Below are 20,064 nucleotides of genomic sequence, written 5' to 3'. Positions count from 1 at the left end.
TACGAAAAATTGCTGTCATAAACAGCTCCAGGGCAACTAATGACTGCCGACAGCTTTCTGTAATTGCTGTCACTATTAGTACTAAACTTTATTGGAACTGCTATATTAAATACAAAGATCAAAGTTGATTAACATATTTAAGCACAAAAACAAACAAAAAATCTGTTAACTTTTACATGTGTTGCAAAGACACATGTAAAGGTGTCTGTGCCATTTAAAAAGAAAAAATCTTTTAACATAGTACAAACTTGTTTACTGTAAAGAATATCATTTTAAAAACTTTTAACAGAAGATAAAATTATGCATGCTTTCCATTCTGAGCTACAAAAACCCAATCTTGATCTGGAGAAAATACTTGCATATTATTCAAAGGCAGTATACAACATCTTAAAAGGAATACACTGAACAACAATTAAACCACCAACGTAAATAGCAGAAATACAAAAAAGAAACTTTGTATTAAAAAAAGCTGTTACATTTGCAAGCAATAGGTGCAATTTAATCAATTACAATAATCATGCATTTTTACCTAGAAGCAAAAGAAGTGAACCTTAATTTAAAAAAACTCCTATTGAAAGGTTTCAGCTAAAAGAGGCAGATATCCACTGCTTATCAGAATAATGTATCCCCAGTTACAAAATGCACCGGAATCATGGCAGTGATAAGACTAGTGCAGAACCTTTAGAAGGACAGTTAAAAACGTTCAGAAAACAGGCCGCAGGTGAGGGGGCTCAGGGCTTCTTCGTAGGGCAGGTGGGAGGAAGGAGTCTGTGTGAGTTGGCCTTCACCCATGGATGGTCAATAACATTCTGAAGAGGCAGACGGTCTATGGGGTTGTGACGGAGCAGCTTTGAGATCAGGTCCCGTGCACCATCAGAGATGACTTTGGGGAAGTTCAGATCCACCTGAGAAGAAAGAAAAAAAAACTGATCAGCATGTGAAAAATATCTAGGTTTTTATTTATTTCACAGGGTATTTAGAACCAATACTGTCATACAATATATATTTAACAGGAAGCAGAATTGTCATTTTTTAATTAAAGACACGTTTTAAATGTGAAAGTACCATATCACCATAATTAGTTTACATTGTAATAACCTTATACAGAATCATTCCTACTTTGAAGCCAAATATAGCAAAATGTATTCTTGAAGCACATTATTTACCAAGTAACCGGACTTTTCTGTGCACAACTACTGAATTCAGCAGTCTAAATTTATTATACCTGCAAAGAAACACAAACCTTCATAATTTTCTTGTAAGTTTCTGAATGACTCGCTGTTTCAAAGGGGGGGTTGCCAACTAAGCATTCGTAGCATAGGACTCCAATGCACCACAAGTCCACTTTCTCGCTGTGAGTGTGTCCCTCAATCATCTCAGGAGGAAGGTAATCCAATGTCCCGCACATAGTGCGACGTCTGTAAGGAGGGTTAACAAGAGCATAAAAAGCTGAAATTAGTTGCTTAAAGGGGCAGCATAATCCAACAGTGGTTCTCAAAAATGTTATGTTCTTACCTTAGAGAAGGTGCATGGACAGACCAACCAAAGTCAGCTATTTTCAGTTCTCCACGAAAACCAAGAAGTAGATTCTCTGGCTTGATATCACGGTGGATCACTTTCTTCTCATGGCAGTATATCAGTGCGTCAGATATCTCCTCCATGTACTGGAAGTTTAAATCAACATTTGATTAATGCACTGAAGCAAATATGCAAGGAATTGAAGACAACATCTTCCGTTTTTTTTTTTTTTTTTTTTTAAATCAGCCTTTACCGTTGCAGTGCGCTGATCATCAAACTGTCCATACTTCTGGAGTTCTTTGTACATTTCTCCACGTGGAGCGTACTCCAGAATCAAGAAAACCCTCTTGCGATCATGGAAATAATTGTAGAATCGCAGGATGTTTGGGTGTCTAAGAGAAAAATATATAACTGAATAAACAGACTTAACATGTGTAAAAATGGTCAAATAAGATATGCCCTTAAAGTAAAAAATAATTATAAAAAGAATCTGTCACTGTTATCCATTCAGTCCAACTCAAAAACCTGTTTCAAATTACAACCAAGCACTTCAGTGTTTTCTATGACATTTTATGTGTAGTTGTACTATAATATCCATATTTGGAAGATAGATAAAACAGACTCTGTTAAATGCCCATGGCTTAAGATACTGCTTTATAAACTAGCTCATCTTAAAACAAGAGACGTTTGCACCGAATAACGCACACTTCATCAACATAATTTTAAAAGAAAAAAAAAAAAAGAACAAACATGTATAATTTGCCCTCCACTTGAAGTTTATACTCTACTTTGTATTGGTCTCTCTAAATTCTAACAAAAATACATAAAATGTGGTAAAAGTATGACTGACTTTGCAAGCTTTATACTGAAGAAACAGACACTTAGTTGTAGTCAGAATTTTTACCTAAAATCTTTCCAAAATAGTCAAATAACCATGACAAAGATAGTGTTTTACTACTAAATTAAACTCAACTAATCTTAAGTGGTGCAACCAATATCTTTTAGGTATGCATTACTGATGTGAAATATTTACACAAATACCTTAAAAGATAATATTATAAACTTTGTTGTGACCATGTATAAGTTTGAGATAAGTTTTGAGCTGTCCAAAAATGCTATAACAGTAATTTATATAATTTACGTAAAATACAACAAATACAACATAAAAAAATATGACAAAACCTGAATTACTAACTTCAGATGTGATTGAATTTCGATTTCTCTTCTTAGTTGATGCTCCACACCTTCCTTCTCCATCTGGGACTTGAACAACACCTTCAGCGCCACAACAAATTGGTGCTTCTTCTCCTTTGCGAGGTAGACATTGCCAAACTTGCCCTTTCCAAGAGGTCGACCAATGTCGAAGTCGTCAATTGTAAGTTTCCTGATATAAATTTTCAAAATGTTTATCATCATAAAGAGAAATAAACAGACAAGATGCTTTTTTTAATGCACTTACTTTGGGGGTGAATTTGAAGATGAGCTAGCACATTCTCTCCCAGGACCTTAAAAGAATAAATCATGAAAAACTACTACAGTCGTGAGTTTATGCAAATCTGATTTGCACATAAGAGGAAAGACTTACCTATAACATAACTTTTCTCTGAATCAACTTTTGGCTTCACAAGAACACGTTGTGGCCCAGTCACACTTGGGGGTGCAAACTGAAATTCAGAATAGAAAGAATGGTACAATCACACCTTATAACAAAAGTTATTACTTCAACCAATATGGAATCCCATAATGCAAGTAAATGTATTTTTATAGGCTTACCACAAAGAAGGTTGATCTTATTTTTTTTTAAATGGAGAATTACCACTAACCTGTCTTTGAAGACCCCTGGGTTCATGATTTTCCTTATTCTGTGAACAAAGGGGGGGGAAAAAGGATCAGATTCTACTGCTCCCCTATTCTGAAGAAATAACAGATTTGAATGCCGAGTCAAATTCATCTACAGCTAAAATTTCCTACTTTTTGCTTTTTTGCCGACAATGTAGGGGGTAAAGTAAAAGTCAGAATTGTATTACGTTGGAAATTGCTGGCAAAATGTTGTTAGTACGATCTAGCCTATTTAAACAAAGATAGGCATTTACTTTAAAAACTTTGAAGAACGCTGACGTTAAAGTTAATATTTCAGACCCAAGAGTTTACTTTAATCACCACTGTACATCATGTTTGCTCATTTATATAAAGTTTAGCTGAAAATAGGTCATTTTAAGTGTACAACTTGGCCTCCTGCTAATGTTATTTGTTTGAAGACTCGAAGCTAAAATTAGCTAAAGACTGCATCAGCAACATATTCCGAAAAGCTGTCTAAAAAAAACTACAATTATATCTACTTGCATCTAATTGTTGATATAAAAACGTAATAATTACCTGCATTTCAGAAACAAATAAAGGTTTTAATTTTAAAACCGTTGAGAGCCCAGCTTTGACTTTAAAACTACTCAGGCCGCCAACGTTTTCAAAATGTCCGTTTGCTCGCATAGGATTTGTCAGTCATTTTATACACAAATCCATTCCATTGGTTGGAACAGCTAGCGGAAGGAAGTGCGTGATTGGTCCTTAATATCATTTGACCCGCCCTATGTTGTGCTCGCATGCTGTTGGACCACGGCATGAGGAGGGGCTAGGTAGTTGTTGAAGTTAGATCTGCGACTCTACCCGTAAACCGTTTTGATTGGACAAATCCTTCTTTCACTCTAAATGTTCGGTTGTACTCTCATAGTGGTTGTACTCCTGCAGTAAATTTACTTTTAAGTTGGATGTTTTACGGACATTGTCTCTGTGATGCACTAGACTAGAGGCAGCAATGTGTCATGACGCCGGTTAGAGAGACCTGAAGAAAGCGTTTGTTTTGGATTAGGGACCGTCAACACATCCCAGTTGGTCGAAATATGTAAACAAAAATACCTCCCAAATTTAATAGCTTTCACGTGGCCTATACACTAAGAATCAATGCAGAATTGTGTTACTTTATATTAATATTTGTACGTAACTTGATGAATTATTCTTTAACAGTTGCGAGCTTCATGTGACCAAAAGTTTTCAAATTGATATAGAATTGTGTTACTACGCTGAACAAATGAGATCCACAAATTTCTGTTAATTTTAACTAATTTCTTTCTTTATGTCAAAATGTTATAACTAAGAAAATCGTTGATATATTTCAAATAGGTTTCGAAGTAGCTAAATTTCTATGTTGGATTGATTAAACACATTTATTTTTATTACAATAAATTGTATGCGAGAAGGGAATTAACTTTTTTATTAAATGGTGGTTGTGGATGTTTTCTTCTGCTTAAAAATAAAGATCAGCACTTAAAAATTGTGTTGCATTCGCTCTTGTAATGTTTGTCAGATGTTAAATTTTGCTTCATGATGAAAAAATCTTTCAATGGGAGAAAAAGTCAAAATAGAAGGAATCTACAAGGAGGCAAATACTCTTTCTTGTCACTTAACATGTTAAAACCAAAGTAGAGACACTTTACCTAAAGAAAAGCTTCAAAAAACCTGACATTTTCAAAAACAAGAAAAGACAATTTATGACTCAGAATTTATTTGCAAAAAAAAAATGTTCAACAATTTCATTACAAGATTTGAAGTCAAATGCAACATTATTTAGATCCTTACTCCAAATCTTCCATGATTTTTGTTGATAGTAAAATAAAAACACTGATATCATTTTGTACTCATCGCCTTTAAAATTCACATCAGCAAAAACTCAGTGAAAGAATATAGTCATAAAAATGTTAAACCAGCCTTCACATGAGAAAATACATGATTTTTTGAGTGTATACAAAGTTAGAAAGCAGTTAGGAAACAGGAAACAGGTGGATTATTTCTTATGACATCTTCAGTGCTTTGACTCAAACACCTGCATGTCTGTTGACAGCCAACAAGTGAATGTTCTGCTTTCACTTGTTGACATTAAGATGTTCGGCAAATGGTTCATTTTTTTCGTGAATGTGAAAACATGTTTCTCCGTAACCTTAGTTACTTTAAACCAACTGGTTTAAATTAGTATAGTAACAGTAAGATAATACTTGTAGTTAAACTTAACTGTTACTTGATGAACATGCAGCTCAGAAACAGAGCTGAAGAATTTTGTGTTGTTTCATCAAACTGTTCAAGCAAATCGATAAGTTTTGAAAAAAGTGATCTTTTAAAGATCTAACTACGGAAATCTGAAAGATCAACATTTTCTTTAAAATAAATTTCTTTGTTTCTATTTTTATGTGGCTTTGCATGTAAATGTTAGAACTTTTCCTGCTTGAAATACTAAATTATGTGCACTAGGTGTAACAAAACTAAGAGCTCTACAATGGAGGCCATATCCAATCAAGATTGTCTAGCTCTATTTCCCTATTACATTGACAAATTTTATAAAAACATATTCACAAACTGTTAAACTATAGTCTATAGTCATTGCAAGACCCTGTCATGTTCTCTATGTTGTCTATAGAAACTCCAAATTCTCCCAGAAACTGTCTTGTAAAGGGAATAAATGCTTGTTAGCCACTTGAATAGATTCAGTCTACATTTATCTGAACAGAGCAGTTAGTAAAAACCAGCGAGCATGATGGCAACAGACCAGCCAGTGAACGGCGCAGACTTGGGAAGGGATCAGTCCCCTCCAGTGTCCTGTTGTCATCATTACTTTCTCTACCAGTACCTCCCTCCTCATTCTGCTGCTCCTCACCACCTTCCTGCTCCTGTCCTTCCTCTGCAGGAGGACTCTGCCGAGGCTGGAATGTAACGTCTAAAAACTCCAGCTGGCGGAGCCCGCGGAGCATCCTGCAGCTCCGCACGATCTGCAGCTCGCTGAGTGTACAGGCCCAAAGGTGCAGACATTTTAGGTCCTTCAGACGGCTGGCACAGAGCAAGCCCGGTCCCACCTCCTTCCCACCAAGACTCAGCTCCTCTAGTCCAAGCCACCCTGCCCCCAGTCCAAGGGAGGCCATCTGTAACTGGTAGCCCTGTCGTCCTGTAATGCCTATTTCAAGATATTTGAGTCGTGAAAGCCCTTCCAGGCCTGACAGGCCTTCTTTGGCTGCACAGCTCCTAAGTCCATTTGCTGTTACACGAAAGGTATCACGTAACTCCAACCGACTGAGTCTCTCCCAGGATGCCAAATTCTGCAGATGCTGGTCTGTAAAAGATGGGACGTTGTTGAGGACCAACCTCTCGACACCAATTCCTGAAGGAGAAGCAATCCCCTTCCCTTTCTGACAGCGTCCTTTTGGTTGAGCACCAACACTACATGTGGCTTCAGCTCGTTCATGAGGTAGAGCAGGTGATGTAGGCAAGCTTTGATTGAAAAAACTACGAGGCAGCTCACAGCCACGCAACTCCAGCACCCGCAAAGATCGGGGCAGGATCTGGCAGTTTGGTAAGCTTCTGAGATCAGCATGCAGAAGACAGAGTTTACTCAGGCGGGGACATTTGGTGGACAAAGCCTTGAGCCAAGACTCAGAAAGAAAGGTGCCACCTCGGGCAGAGAGCAACAAACCACGCAAGCGAAGGCACCTCAATCCACAACCCAGGTACTGACGCAGAAGGAACCACAGGATCCGAGACGTCACCTAATACACAGAGGACAGACCATGAATGGAAGTGTGAGAGGTGGAAAGAAAAAAAATTATTAGTTTCTATCACTGACTGCACTATGTCACTATATGCACCCAAACACATATAGTGACATAGAAGGATAATATAGTATCTGTAGACAATAGCTTCATACATGAACACAATGTAAAATTGTTTCACACACAGAATTTTTAGAAAATAAAGAAATTAGTATTTTCACAAACATTTTCCGTAATAAAAATGTATAGTGCTAGTCAGGATAACTTGTACTTTACACAGTAAAAGAACAAATTAGAAATGTACTTTAAATATGGTATATTCTATATCACATAAAACAGTAGTGGGAAAAAAAATACATAACGTATACATTCTGAATTAAACACAGATGTGAGCAATTTATTTGGTCACAGCTTTTACAAGTCACGTAAACGTTTCTAATTTTTCTAACACTTCACTAATTCTAAAAGCTTGTCCTCATCAATATGGCTTTTATTCAGGTATATCAGAGTAAAAAGAGCAGATTGCAAATTCACACCAATCTTTTCAGATTTTTATTTGTAGAATGTTTTGAGATCCCTATATCCGTTAATGCCCCCCTCCCCCAATTATGAATTATTTTGTATTGCTGTAAGAAATACAATCCTAATTAAAATATATCGAAGCTTGTGGCAATGTGGAAAAGTTTAAAGGACGTAAACACTTTTGTACAACAAATTATAAACAAAAGTCTACTCTTACCCCTTTCCATGCAGTCAGATCAACTGTTCTCCACAGCCTTTGGTCTTTAACGAGGCGTTTCCATCTCTTGCAGACTCTACACGGCAGGAAAAACAAAAGCAACAACAAAAAACTCATTTGAATGAGTCACAACAAAGAAAAAACAGCTTTTTGTTTCACAAGCAAAAATACTTACCTCCCAGCTCTGACGAGCTCTCTGACGCTTAAGTACGAGAGTACGTCAATTAAAATGTTCTCTGGGAAGTAGTCAAGATTACAGCCTTTAAATTCATCCATTTTGTAAACAAAACTCTCAACACGGACCTATATCCTGACGCACAAGGGTTGCGCCTAAATCAGCAATCCCCAAGAAACAGTTGCCCATAAACTGAGTGACCTAAACAGGTGATGAAATCACAACTATGTATTAGTTTTCGCTGGTACAATAGCGACTCGGTCGATGCAGCCTTTCTCTAAATGACACTGAAAAAAGTATTTAAAAAAGAGCAAAGGACTGGACCTTATTTAAGAAGACAGGCAGAGGAAGTGTTCTTCTTCTTCTTCTTTTCTATTATGGCGGATCACAAGCAAATTTAAGGTGCATACCGCCACCTACTGTACATGAGTATGTAGCAGCGTTACTTCACATCTATTAGATTCTATTTTTTAATTTTGTATTCTTAAGATAGATAAACAATGCTTTACTTCATTTATGAATATCTGTTATGTTTCCTTCATTTCCTAATATACCTTTAAGATTCCATTCATGCCCTATACTTTAATTATTTACACTATTCTCTTTAATTCTTCCCTTTCGAGTTCATATGACTTACAGTTCATCAGTATGTGTTCTACATTTTCTTTTTCTCCACATCTCTCACATTTATCACTATTTTTCCTCCCTATTAAATAAAGCATGTCATTTAAGTAGGTATGACCTATTCTTAATCTACTAATTATTATTTCTTCTCTTCTGTTTCTTTCATCAATGCTTCGAATTCAAACTGACTTTTGCACTTCATATAATCTTCTTCCTTTCTTATCTTCATTCCATATTTTTTGCCATTCCTCCATTTCTTTACTTTTAATAAGTGATTTCCCTTCCCCTTTCCCAAAAGGAATTGAAATTGTTATTTCCCCCTCTAAAGCCCTTTTAGCTAATTTATCTGCCTTTTCATTGCCTTTTACTCCTTCATGTGCTGGCACCCAACAAAACCAAACATCAATGCCACCCCTATATAATCTAAATAAAATATGATGAATTTCTAATACCAAATCTTTTCTATTATTTCCTTCTCCCTTAATACTTTCCACTACTGCTTTAGAATCTGTGCACACCACCACCCTGATTGGTCGAATCTCCTCCACCCATTGCAAGCTTAATATAACTGCCACCATTTCTGCTGTAGAAAACCGACAATTGATCTGATATTCTTTTATAAATACATTTTTTAAACTCTGGAATATATATTCCTATTCCCACATATCCTTTTAAATTCTTAGAACCATCTGTATAAATTTTAAGGTAATTATTATATGTAGTTCTTAAATAAATATCAGTCTTTATCACTATTTCATTTAAATTCCAATCATTTTTCATTGTATTAATTTGCAAATCTACATTAACCTCTGGTATCAGAGGAAGTGTTGCCACCAAACGTTCATTAAGCGAACAATCTCTTGCGCTTGCGCGGTTTACCGGTGTTGCGCTGAAAAAGGTACACCAACCGTAAGCATGTTATTCAGTCACCGGAAGCGTCTTTTTAAGACATTTGTATTGATCAATAAATTCTGTTAAATTCAAAAATAATAAATATACATGCGCTTTCCAACTAACAGTGAAACCATAACGTTATATACATTAAGTTATTTATTTTTGGTGGCAATAGACGCAGGCTCAGTTCCTAGGATTTTCACCCGGAAATTCTCTTGTAACTCCCAGAAAATAAATTTGTCTAATAATAGACTATTTGTCAAGATAGTTAGAGAACTGATATCAGTATAAGGCATTTAGCAGCACTGGAAAACACGCGTTACTTTGTTCATTCAACTGCGAGAACACACTAACAAACGTAAACAGGAAAACCAGCGTCTTGAAATGATCTTCCCCTGACGGCGATGCTTTTGTCGACACAACACCGGACAAGATGGCGACCAGCAATGGTGGAGGTATGGAAGTGGATGGAACAGGCAAGTAATTATAATTTAACCCACCACATAAACCTAGCACCAACACGAATGACCATGGAGATTGCATCCCGTGTTGTATATTTTGGTTGTAAATGATCGTAAATGGAGATTTTGTCGTGTTTTAAGGTTGCTGACACAACCAGGACAACGTTCACATCTCTGTCTTCTGTTATTTTTCACTTTGAATGTTAAACAGCCACTTCTCATTCACTCTGTTCCCGAGACTGAATTTATTGCGTGAATCTTAATCTTTCTCCACCGACAATATTTTAATGAATCTTTGTTTTACTTGCCTATTTCAGTCGGCAAACAAAAATGTCACTTGAAGATCACAGCGCAGGCATAGTATTTAATCTGTGTATACTAATTTTAACAATACATTTGGTATTAAATACGTTTTGAACAGTTTGGAAATGTATTTTCCCCCTGGTTCGGTGTTATTCACTTAATTGTTCATGCACTACCTAATGTCAGTATATATTTGGTATATTCTTGTTAGAACATGTCTTTAGCAGGTCTTTGTGTGTGTGTTTTAAATTACAAAATTCAGCTTGATGATGTCACTTTTTATTATTACTGTGACATGCAAACCCCTCGGGATAAACAGGGTTTTGCTGATAAGACACTAGAGGTAGACATAAAAATCCTGACAAGCAGAGACTCTAAAATTCTAATAAATGTTGAAAATGAGATTACAAATAATAAAATAATTTAGTAAATAAAATATAAGTCAATTAAATTGTGCAATTGTTTTAGGGAACTGCAATAAGCATTTATTAATGAACAAAAAATCACAAAAAAATTTAATTGTTATAAAGTGTGGTAAAACTAGAGGCATAATTAAGGTAAGATAAAATTCAATTTTAAAAAAAAAAACAGCAGCCAAAACACACTGAATAATTGCCAGACACTTAAAGTTGAGGTTGATCTGGATAAAGTAACAAGCAATTTAGACAGCCTATATCTAAGTCTGCTAATTATTGGGTTAAACAATTATAAACTAAATTTGACTGTTCTTAGTTATCACCAAAACCAGACTGGAGTGAATGCAAACAAATTTAAATCTCTATATAATTATATATAGTTTGATTAATCTGATTACCAAAACCGCATGGTTTTGGTTTATTGGATAATCTGATAACTGGCACCACCTCCTCTGCCGATCTCTTTTCATTCTTGTCTGTAGGCATTATTAATTCCTTTGTCGGTGTTGTTTTTACTTAGATAGTCCAGATTTTTGTGTGTTTTAGTCAATTTCCTGCTAAAGCCCACCTTGTGTGTTTCTTCATATATTTGCAGCCACCCCCAGTGTTATGGCCTCAGGGGTCACTGGGAGTGTTTCTGTGGCCTTACACCCTTTGGTTATCCTCAACATATCAGACCACTGGATACGCATTCGGTCCCAGGAGGGCCGACCAATGCAGGGTAAGAGTCATTTAACTTCAGTTCTTTACTCTTTTACATATGGTTATGTATTTATAAAGACAGTACCATCTTAGGGTTTTTTTTGGCATATCTTGACAAGCATTTATATTTAAAAGAACAACAGAAGTTTGTCTATAGCAGCATCAATTTAGATACACATCTGTTGTTTATTGTCTGCTCTGTCTTCTCAGTGATTGGCGCTCTGATCGGGAAACAGGAGGGCAGAAACATTGAGGTGATGAACTCCTTTGAACTAATGTCTCACACCATAGATGAGAAAGTGCACATCGACAAGGAGTATTACTACACTAAGGAGGAACAATGTAAGAATCAATTATTTAGTTATCAATGCCAAAGAGAACAGTTTGACACATATAGAATAGCATAAGACAATTTCAAGGAGCCTAAATTCAACATTTGTGAAAATGTTGAATTTTAACATTTTCACAAGTTAAAATTTTAATCTTTTTGGAAGAAATAAATAAAATGAAAGGATTATTTCTAGTCATTTTTTCAGCTTTGGTAACCTGCTAAGGAGAGTCAGAAATGTTTGCAAAACTTGTCTTAAACCAAGTAACTTCATGAGTTGGAAAGAACTGAAAGGCATGAAAACAGGTTACAAAAGTTTCTGAAAAATCATGCCTTCACGAAACAGAGAAATAAATAAGGAACTGAGATGTCATGTCCATAACCCTCTACTTCATCTTTCTTCTTTGCTCTGAGGGAAACAACCCTCTCTTGCTAACATTTTTCTATGCCTGCCTGCCATTTCTTTGCAGATTAATGTAACAAAATTGAATTACATTTCCAATAAAACATAGCCTTAAATCTTACTTTTCAGTGTAAGTGAGTCTTACAAATGAACAATGGCACTGACTTTACCCCTAAATCAGTTACAAAGTGGCTAAAACACAACAGATTTAATGTTTGGGTGTGCCCATCACAAAGCCCTGTAGAACATTTGTTTATGCAGCAATAAAACCTTATAAAATATGACACCAGTTTTATGTCCCTCAGTTAAACAGGTCTTCAAGGACATGGAGTTCCTAGGTTGGTACACCACAGGTGGTCCTCCAGACCAGTCAGACATTCACATCCACAAACAGGTTTGTGAACACAAAAGCCAGTGGCAGCAGTTTAAGGCTGATTTCAGTGATCAAAATGATGAAACAACAGTATTTATGTGTTTCTGTTTTCCTTTTGCACCAGGTGTGTGAGATCATCGAGAGCCCCCTCTTCCTCAAACTTAACCCGATGACCAAACACACTGACGTAAGTCTACCTGCATTTCCAGTTCAAGGCTGGAGCAGCTGTGGATGGATTTCATTTTGATCCCGTCGCTTCTGTTTTGTTTTTTTCTTCAGCTTCCTGTTAGCGTTTATGAATCTGTGATAGACATCATCAGTGGCGAGGTAAGACTTCCTACCCAGCTCAGTCGAAATGCTTTTTTCCTACCATATTAACTTAATTTCCTATTTATTTATGGGGTTTTTGTTGTTATTTTTAACCAGGCCACCATGTTGTTTGCTGAGCTGACATACACTTTAGCCACAGAGGAAGCAGAGAGAATTGGTGTTGACCATGTGGCTCGAATGACAGCCACTGGAACTGGGGAAAATTCAACTGGTAAGTAAGCTTATCGCCATAAATCACTTAATTGGTGCTTGATAAATTCCATTCTAATGATTCATATTTTTTAAAGGGCAACTGTGTTTACAGAGACTTCATAATCCATTTCACTTATGGTTTTGGTGGTTTGTGACTTTTATTTCCAATTTATTTATTAAGTTGTTTTGTTTATATTGTATTTGATTATTGTTTCTTTGTATTTATTATTTTATTTAAAATATCTTCCAGTTCCAGTGTTTAGTGATTTATTTTTAACAAAATTAGTTTATTGGTCTTTGAGAGGGCAAGCTTGTATTATTGTGCAATTATCATTATATTTATTGAAAATGGTCTTTAAGCAATCATTTTATCGTTTATTACAATAATAATTATTACAATGATTTCTAGGATTATCATCGAAGAACATTTGGTTTTACGACAGGCCTTCTGGTCGAACGATTGACTCTTAAAGGGATGATTAGAGGCTGGTTACAAACCGAAACCAAGACAAACATCCACATTTGAAATTATCTGTTTACCGAACATGAAAGATTAATATCGTTATTTTTGTAGACAGGCTTGATTAACAAATGTGTCTTGATTTTTAAAATTTTTTTTTTGTACATGTAGCACAGATTACATGAGAATATACAATTCCTTCTCATTCAGATCAGTTTGATGGTACATATTGTCATTTAAATGAATTTTATAGTTGAGTAACTGGATGCTTTGATACTTATTTGTCCCTCTGTTTTCTGCTTTAGTGGCTGAACACCTCATTGTCCAGCATAGCGCGATAAAGATGCTCCACAGCCGAGTAAAGATCATTCTAGAGTACGTCAAAGCCGTCGAAGCAGGTAAGCAATCATATTTATGAGGCACAGAAGGGGAAAGAAATATACATACAAAGCAGCTGTTACCAAATAATTCTTCTCCATTTTTTATTTTTTTTTCCGCAAAAACGCTTCCTTAATTTTAAGTTGCACTGAGACTATATCCTGAAACGTTACCTCACTGGATTCATCTTTCTTCTGTGTTTGTGTGACAGGAGAGGTTCCGTTCAACCACGAGATCCTGCGAGAAGCAAACGCTCTTTGCCACAGACTGCCGGTCCTCAGCACCACAAAATTCAAAACTGACTTCTATGATGTATGTAATCCCCATAACTTGAGGATTCTTCTTCTTTCTTTTTTTTTAACAAGGATTTGAGTTCACTTATTTAACTACCTATATTATGAAGTAACACAGGCAAAATTCTTAATATGAACACTTCAATCAGCTGATACTTCATCTGCACGAGAAATACGAGTTCCACAGCTTTGAGAGCAATTTTTTCTTTAACACTGCCTGATTATATTAAAAGACCAACAGTTTTATAGAGCTGAGTCAGAAATGGGGTTTATGGATTCAGGAGAAAATGATGAGCAGTACGTGGCGCATTCACCTATTAAAACTCCATGACTGTGAAGAAAATTGGAGACAGGCTGTGTTATTGTGACGTTAACTTTTTTTTATTTTTAATTCAACCAATCAAAACAAATAAATTCCAGATTTTTAAACTTGGCACAAAAATGATTCGTTCCTCTGGTCCAGTGGCTCTGGGTCGGAAAAGGTCAAATACTTTTTTACACAACAAAATTAAGGCTGCATCTGTACAATATCAGTGTGTGCTAGTTTCTTATTGCAAGGACTGTTTGGACTCCAAATGTTATAAACTTCTAATTTATATGCTGATGTAATATTTAGTTGGACAGAGTCTCATGCCTGCAGATGCTTACACTGGACATAAATGACTTCCCAATATGCTAAAGGTAAAAGAAGGTCAGGAACCCGAGGTTATAATGAAAGGAAAAAAGAAAATTGACAAATATTGCATCTGATATCTAATATCTAAATATTGTCAATATTAATGCCATTGCAAGATCTTCTGAAATTGTGCAACTCAAAACAAAATCTGACCATTGTCCTAGAGGAACTACATAGTTGGGTTAGACAAAGGAAGTTAACAAAAAAAAGCAAAACTAATGGAAATGGCCTTTTGTGGAGCATTTACTGTAACTTCTGTAGAGAAGTTTGTTAGGATGCTTTGTCAAACCAGCAGTGGTCTGTAATGTGCCACAGTGATAGAGCTCTTTTATAAGTTCATAGTTATAATTTCCAGCCATTATTTATGTCTGCATTTACCCCCATCTGATATCTTCAGGTGCAGAATTGTGATGCATGTCTCACTTCAGTGTTGGATAAAAAGCATCGGGGCCTTTCTGATTTTTCCGAATGCAGATCCAACGTAGTAAAACATAAAGATGTGGCACAGATCAGATTTTTTTTTTTTGGTGAAAAGGTCAGAATTGGTCCGTTTAGATTGCTGAGAAAAAGTTGGATTTGAGTCGGATTTGATTGCCGTGTGAACGTAGCCTTGGTGTTTTACTGAAAATTCATGGCTCAACAGAATAACATTTTAAGGCTTTTGAAATGGTGGCAACAGATTAGTGTTCAACATAACAACTACAGTAAGTTCAGAGATGAACACTTTTTGCTGTTTCTCACTGTTTTCATTTCCTGTTTCCCTGCAGCAATGTAACGATGTGGGGCTCATGGCCTACTTAGGCACCATCACCAAGACCTGCAACAGTATGAACCAGTTCATCAACAAGTTCAACGTCCTGTACGACAGGCAGGGCATCGGCCGGAGGATGAGAGGACTCTTCTTTTGAGCTGACAGGGAGGCAAACACTCTTTTCTGTTCTCTCTTTTTGTTTGTGTTAAAATAATAAAAAAAGATTTTACACCTTCAATCTATCCAAAACCACTCAGATCAGTTTAAAACCTCTCTACAGCAGTGAGATCGCTGAACATGGACGTTATTTTACCCGGTTCGTTTTATTGTTTCACGTTTCTGTATGTAATAAAATGGGTTTTTTTTTCATGGTGCTTTGTGTCTTCTTCCAGAAGGGCATTCTTTTGGGCTTTTACTATAGTAATTATAAAGACCCCATAAATGTATATGTCTGCAGTTTTAAACAAGCCCATGAAAGTTTTGTAATGTGAAGCTGTGGGTTTATTATCTGGAGCTTTGACGGTTTTACAGTCAACTCGTTTTTGTTTTTTGTTTTAAGTTGCGTTCCTGCTGCGTGACTGCCTGCAGAGGGGTTGAAGGAGGCAGGGAAACGTGGCAGCACAGGAAGCCGTAGAGACTAACGTGGATAACCTGAGTCAGCATTTGCTTGGGTATTAAATGCACAGCAGAAGCCGACATAATGACCCCCTGCTTGTGTGTTAAGCGTTTACAAGGTTTGTTTTTAGCTGCCATGTGGCTCTGGGAGGAGCAAACCTTGTTCTTCCATCATTTTGCACCTTTTTAAAGGGCGAAATTCAGCTCATTAACTGATGAAACCAAATTTATCTTATTTTATTGCCTCTTTACTAAAACACTGGCTGACAACAAATTTTTTTTTTAACATTGTGACAGTGATGATAAATACAATAAGATGTCTTTTTTAACATATCAACACATTTCTTTGAACAATGTTTCAAAGTCCGTGGAAACATGACTTTTTTTTTTCTCTCAGCCAGTGAGAGGACTGCTCACTCGTCAGCAGGCTCGTCAGCAGCATCATCTGGCTGGGGGTACTGGAAGCGGACTGGGTCGTACAGTTCATCCCTGGGGTCATAAGATTTGGGGTGGAAGTAGGGGTAAGGCTGGAAGCTGAGTTTCTTCTCTTTGAGCGGAGGAGGCGCTGGCTCCTCTACAGCTTCCTCTTCTTCCTCCTCTGGTGGAGGAGGAGGTGGGGGACCCATGATCTTCCCCTTGATAGGTCTTGGAGGGTTGTCAATCAGGCAGTCTGGGTCCCAGTAGGGGTCGCAGTCGTACTCCATACCCTTGAAGACGCGGATGGGGGCTGGAGGAGGAGACTTCTTGACCAAGACCGGAGGAGGCGGAGGCAGCTTCTTATAATGAGGTTGCTTAGGAACCATCAGCGGAGGCGGCGGGGCTTTCTGCGGGGTACAGTGGGGGTGGTACCGAGGGTCGCAGAGCACCGGAACAGCGCCGGTGGGCAAGTAGACGATGTGCGGCTTGCAGAGGGGGTCCTTGTTGTTGCACAGGAAAAGCACATCAGCCTGGGAAATGGCTGGAGCGAGAGGAAGAGGAGGTGGAGCCTCCGTAGGATTGATGGGCTTTGAGACTCCTTTCATTGGGGGTGGTGGAGGAGGAGCGGCATATTTGCACCTCTTGTCTGTGACTGGGTCGCACATGATCATTGGCACACCCAGTTTGCTCTGGAAGTAGGAGGCGTTTGGGCCGTAGGCATGCTCCAGGTACCTCATCTGCTGGTAGAGCATCCGCAGCTTGTCGATCTCATAGAGCTGAGGAGAAAGGACAGATCAATGTGGTTGTCACAACCTACAAATATGTAGAACACTTTGTCAATATTCTGTTAATATCAAAAAAATATACAATTTTGCAATTGTGTTTCCATGAGATAAGAAACTCAATTAAAATCTCAGGTGAATAGGTTTCTTCATGCAATGAGGCATTAAAAATAACTTCCTGTCGTCTTCTTCATCTAGTAACATCCGGTTACTAATAATGTGACTCGTGTGACCCAAAAAAAGTGTTTCCATTGGTAGCATTGCAAAATGCACTATTTTTTATACAGCCGAAAAACCACCTCATCGTAGTGCAATAACTGTTTAACTTTTTAAATTGTAGTGTTTTCTATTAAGAAAATTTATTTTAATAATTTCAATTTGTACAATTTTAAAGTCAATGGGAACTTAGCTAATCCCACCACTTAGGTAGGGGTGTCATACTCATTTCCACTTTGGGTCATATCAAGATCATGAATATTCTCATAAGGCCAGTTGTATCAGGATGTGTTGGAAAAAAAAACATTAACAAATTGTTCAAACATTAATAAATAGCTGCCTCTGTATTCAGTAAATACTGCTTAAAATTTTTTTAAAAATGAACATTTTATTACTTTGATGTAAATTGGTAGTATAGGGATAAAAACTGCTTTGATTGTTTAAAATACTATTTAAGAATTTTTATCTTGAAGGTTCTGTTTATGTTGTCCTCAGAGGTCCACATAAAAACCTATGGCGGGCCGGATTAGGCCCCCGGGCCTTGAGTTTGACATATACCTTAGGAACTGTCTGTGTGTGTGAATCTCCAAGCAAAAGTCTCAGACTAGATACATTTTTAGTTTAGCACTTTGACACGGTGAGAGGACTTTTTGTGATTTTCACGCCATATTAATGTAACTTTTGAGTATTTTTGTGTTCCTTTTCAGTTGTCTTTAAACAACAGATTTAGAATTAAACGCTTACTAGCATTTAAAAGTACAAAAGTTATAATAGTTCTATGTGCTTGCTAGCACAACTGCTAGCCAAAGATTTCTGTTGGGGTTGGTTGTCAGTCACGTGACAATTAAAAAACAAATGACAAGTATTAAACACGTAATAAAAGAAGAATCTATTTTTTCTCTAGCTGAAAAGAAAAAAAAGTGAGCAAATAAAATAATAGAAAATTGGCTTGGAAATATTCTGTTTCATTGTAAACAACTTGATTCTGGTTTTGACACGTTGGATAGCATATCAGTTTATGAGGTGTTGCTTGGCGTTTAATTTAAAATATTAAATGAAACATTATAATTTGAAAGCTAGTGAGAACTGATTTGATTTTGACATTATTATGGAAGATTACCCCCTCGGTGTGCCCGATGCTGCTGTAGTATCTGTAGTACGCCTGAAAGTCCGGGTTTCCTCGGTACCACCTGGGATCCGCCGCGTTGCGCTTCGGTCGGGAGTGAGACAGAAACTCGTGGGCTTTCTCCGAGTGGATACTCACGTCACTCAAAGGCACCATCTCTGTTAGAAAGAAAAACACAATCTATATGTATATAAAAAAAGATCAAAGACTCTGCTTAGATTAAAATGCTTTAAGATACTTAGGATCTGTACCTTCCTGTTTGATGGCACTGAGCAAAGATTTGGCCTCCATCAGGCCTGCGACAGGAAATACGTTTATTGATTATTGAATAGTGGTTTCCAAAAATAGCTGCAAAGTGAAAGAAATCAACACTGACCTGAGAGAAAGAGGAAACCGCATAGCGGCCCCAGCAAGCAGGGTAAAGAAATCATGTTGAACCTGCAGCCCATAAAACCAAAAAAAGGTTAAAAAATTTGCAATCTAAATATATATCTACAGTATACAATAATCAACTTACTGATCCTCGTCGTATTGGATTGGCTTAAAAATGTTTTCTATTTTAAAAAAAATTCTAAGAAATTAGCACATATTAGTATTTCTATTTAACATATAAAAAAAAAAAAAAACTTGTACATCTCCTAATTTTTAAAGTACAGCTTAAACACAATTAACTGAATATTGTAGCTGCAAATTTGTTCATGTTGCAAATAAATGTTCCACTTACCAGGCCGAGGAGGTTGTCTCCACTGGTCCAACAGGACCAGGTGGGCTAAATATCAAACCCCTCTGTCCTCCTTTCAGTAATTTTATCCTCTGTCCAATTGGATTTCCCCAAACTTTCAGACCAAAGTCTTGTCTCCTCCTTTTTAAAAAAAAAAAAAATGTTTAAAGTGAACCCCCTTCAGCACCAATTAGGAATAAAAAGCCTCTGGACCAAGGCCATAAACAACAAGACTTCAAATGGAAACACCCCATTAGTTCTGGAAGGAAATCATCACCTGCTGGGACCAACTATAAGCACAGAGGAAAAGAAATGCCTCAGCAGAAAAAAAAATCTAAACGAAACCATAGATCATAATCATAAAGGTATATTTATAAAGAAGTTTCCCAGGTTTTTAAAACATAGCTATGTCCTCTAAGTGGTTATTGCAGTTGTAAGAACACCTGCTTTCCCAACAGCTCCGCATCTGAGGACAGCTATCGAAACAGCTGCATTTTCACACTTTTTGCCTCAGCATGTTCACTATTAAATTTAAAGTGCTTAGCATTGTGAAGCATTCTTTCACAGAGATGTCATTCCATAT

General features: G+C 36.9%; 4 protein-coding genes across 4 annotated transcripts; 1 reads left to right on the top strand and 3 right to left on the bottom strand.

Annotated features, from left to right (window-relative positions):
- Positions 1-39: 39 nt before the first annotated feature.
- On the bottom strand, positions 40-4,011 carry aurkb (aurora kinase B). Its single transcript, XM_044127632.1, has 9 exons — positions 3,895-4,011; positions 3,342-3,380; positions 3,104-3,182; positions 2,978-3,023; positions 2,714-2,902; positions 1,772-1,910; positions 1,516-1,664; positions 1,244-1,418; positions 40-905 (listed from the first exon to the last, which is right to left on the bottom strand). Exons 1-9 carry the CDS (start codon positions 4,003-4,005, stop codon positions 732-734), a joined length of 1,101 nt encoding a protein of 366 aa, XP_043983567.1. The 5' UTR covers positions 4,006-4,011; the 3' UTR covers positions 40-731.
- Positions 4,012-5,060: 1,049 nt separating this feature from the next.
- Positions 5,061-8,391, bottom strand: LOC122837338 (F-box/LRR-repeat protein 12-like). The gene is made up of 3 exons (XM_044127631.1): positions 8,021-8,391; positions 7,846-7,921; positions 5,061-7,103 (listed from the first exon to the last, which is right to left on the bottom strand). The coding sequence occupies exons 1-3, from the start codon at positions 8,119-8,121 to the stop codon at positions 6,051-6,053; spliced, it is 1,230 nt and encodes a 409-aa protein (XP_043983566.1). The 5' UTR covers positions 8,122-8,391; the 3' UTR covers positions 5,061-6,050.
- A 1,383-nt stretch (positions 8,392-9,774) lies between these two features.
- cops6 (COP9 signalosome subunit 6) lies at positions 9,775-15,818 on the top strand. Its single transcript, XM_044127630.1, has 10 exons — positions 9,775-10,014; positions 11,314-11,439; positions 11,631-11,762; positions 12,457-12,545; positions 12,649-12,711; positions 12,804-12,851; positions 12,951-13,065; positions 13,812-13,904; positions 14,096-14,196; positions 15,621-15,818. The coding sequence occupies exons 1-10, from the start codon at positions 9,972-9,974 to the stop codon at positions 15,759-15,761; spliced, it is 951 nt and encodes a 316-aa protein (XP_043983565.1). The 5' UTR covers positions 9,775-9,971; the 3' UTR covers positions 15,762-15,818.
- A 623-nt stretch (positions 15,819-16,441) lies between these two features.
- On the bottom strand, positions 16,442-19,510 carry LOC122837336 (leucine-rich repeat extensin-like protein 3). Its single transcript, XM_044127629.1, has 5 exons — positions 19,485-19,510; positions 19,137-19,198; positions 19,012-19,056; positions 18,755-18,918; positions 16,442-17,412 (listed from the first exon to the last, which is right to left on the bottom strand). Exons 2-5 carry the CDS (start codon positions 19,189-19,191, stop codon positions 16,633-16,635), a joined length of 1,044 nt encoding a protein of 347 aa, XP_043983564.1. The 5' UTR covers positions 19,192-19,198; positions 19,485-19,510; the 3' UTR covers positions 16,442-16,632.
- Between the last annotated feature and the right edge of the window lie 554 nt (positions 19,511-20,064).

The sequence above is a fragment of the Gambusia affinis genome, linkage group LG09, assembly GCF_019740435.1.
Source record: "Gambusia affinis linkage group LG09, SWU_Gaff_1.0, whole genome shotgun sequence".
NCBI lineage: Eukaryota > Metazoa > Chordata > Actinopteri > Cyprinodontiformes > Poeciliidae > Gambusia > Gambusia affinis.
Note: the sequence above shows the minus strand (reverse complement) of the source record. Positions and strands in the feature narration are given on the sequence as shown.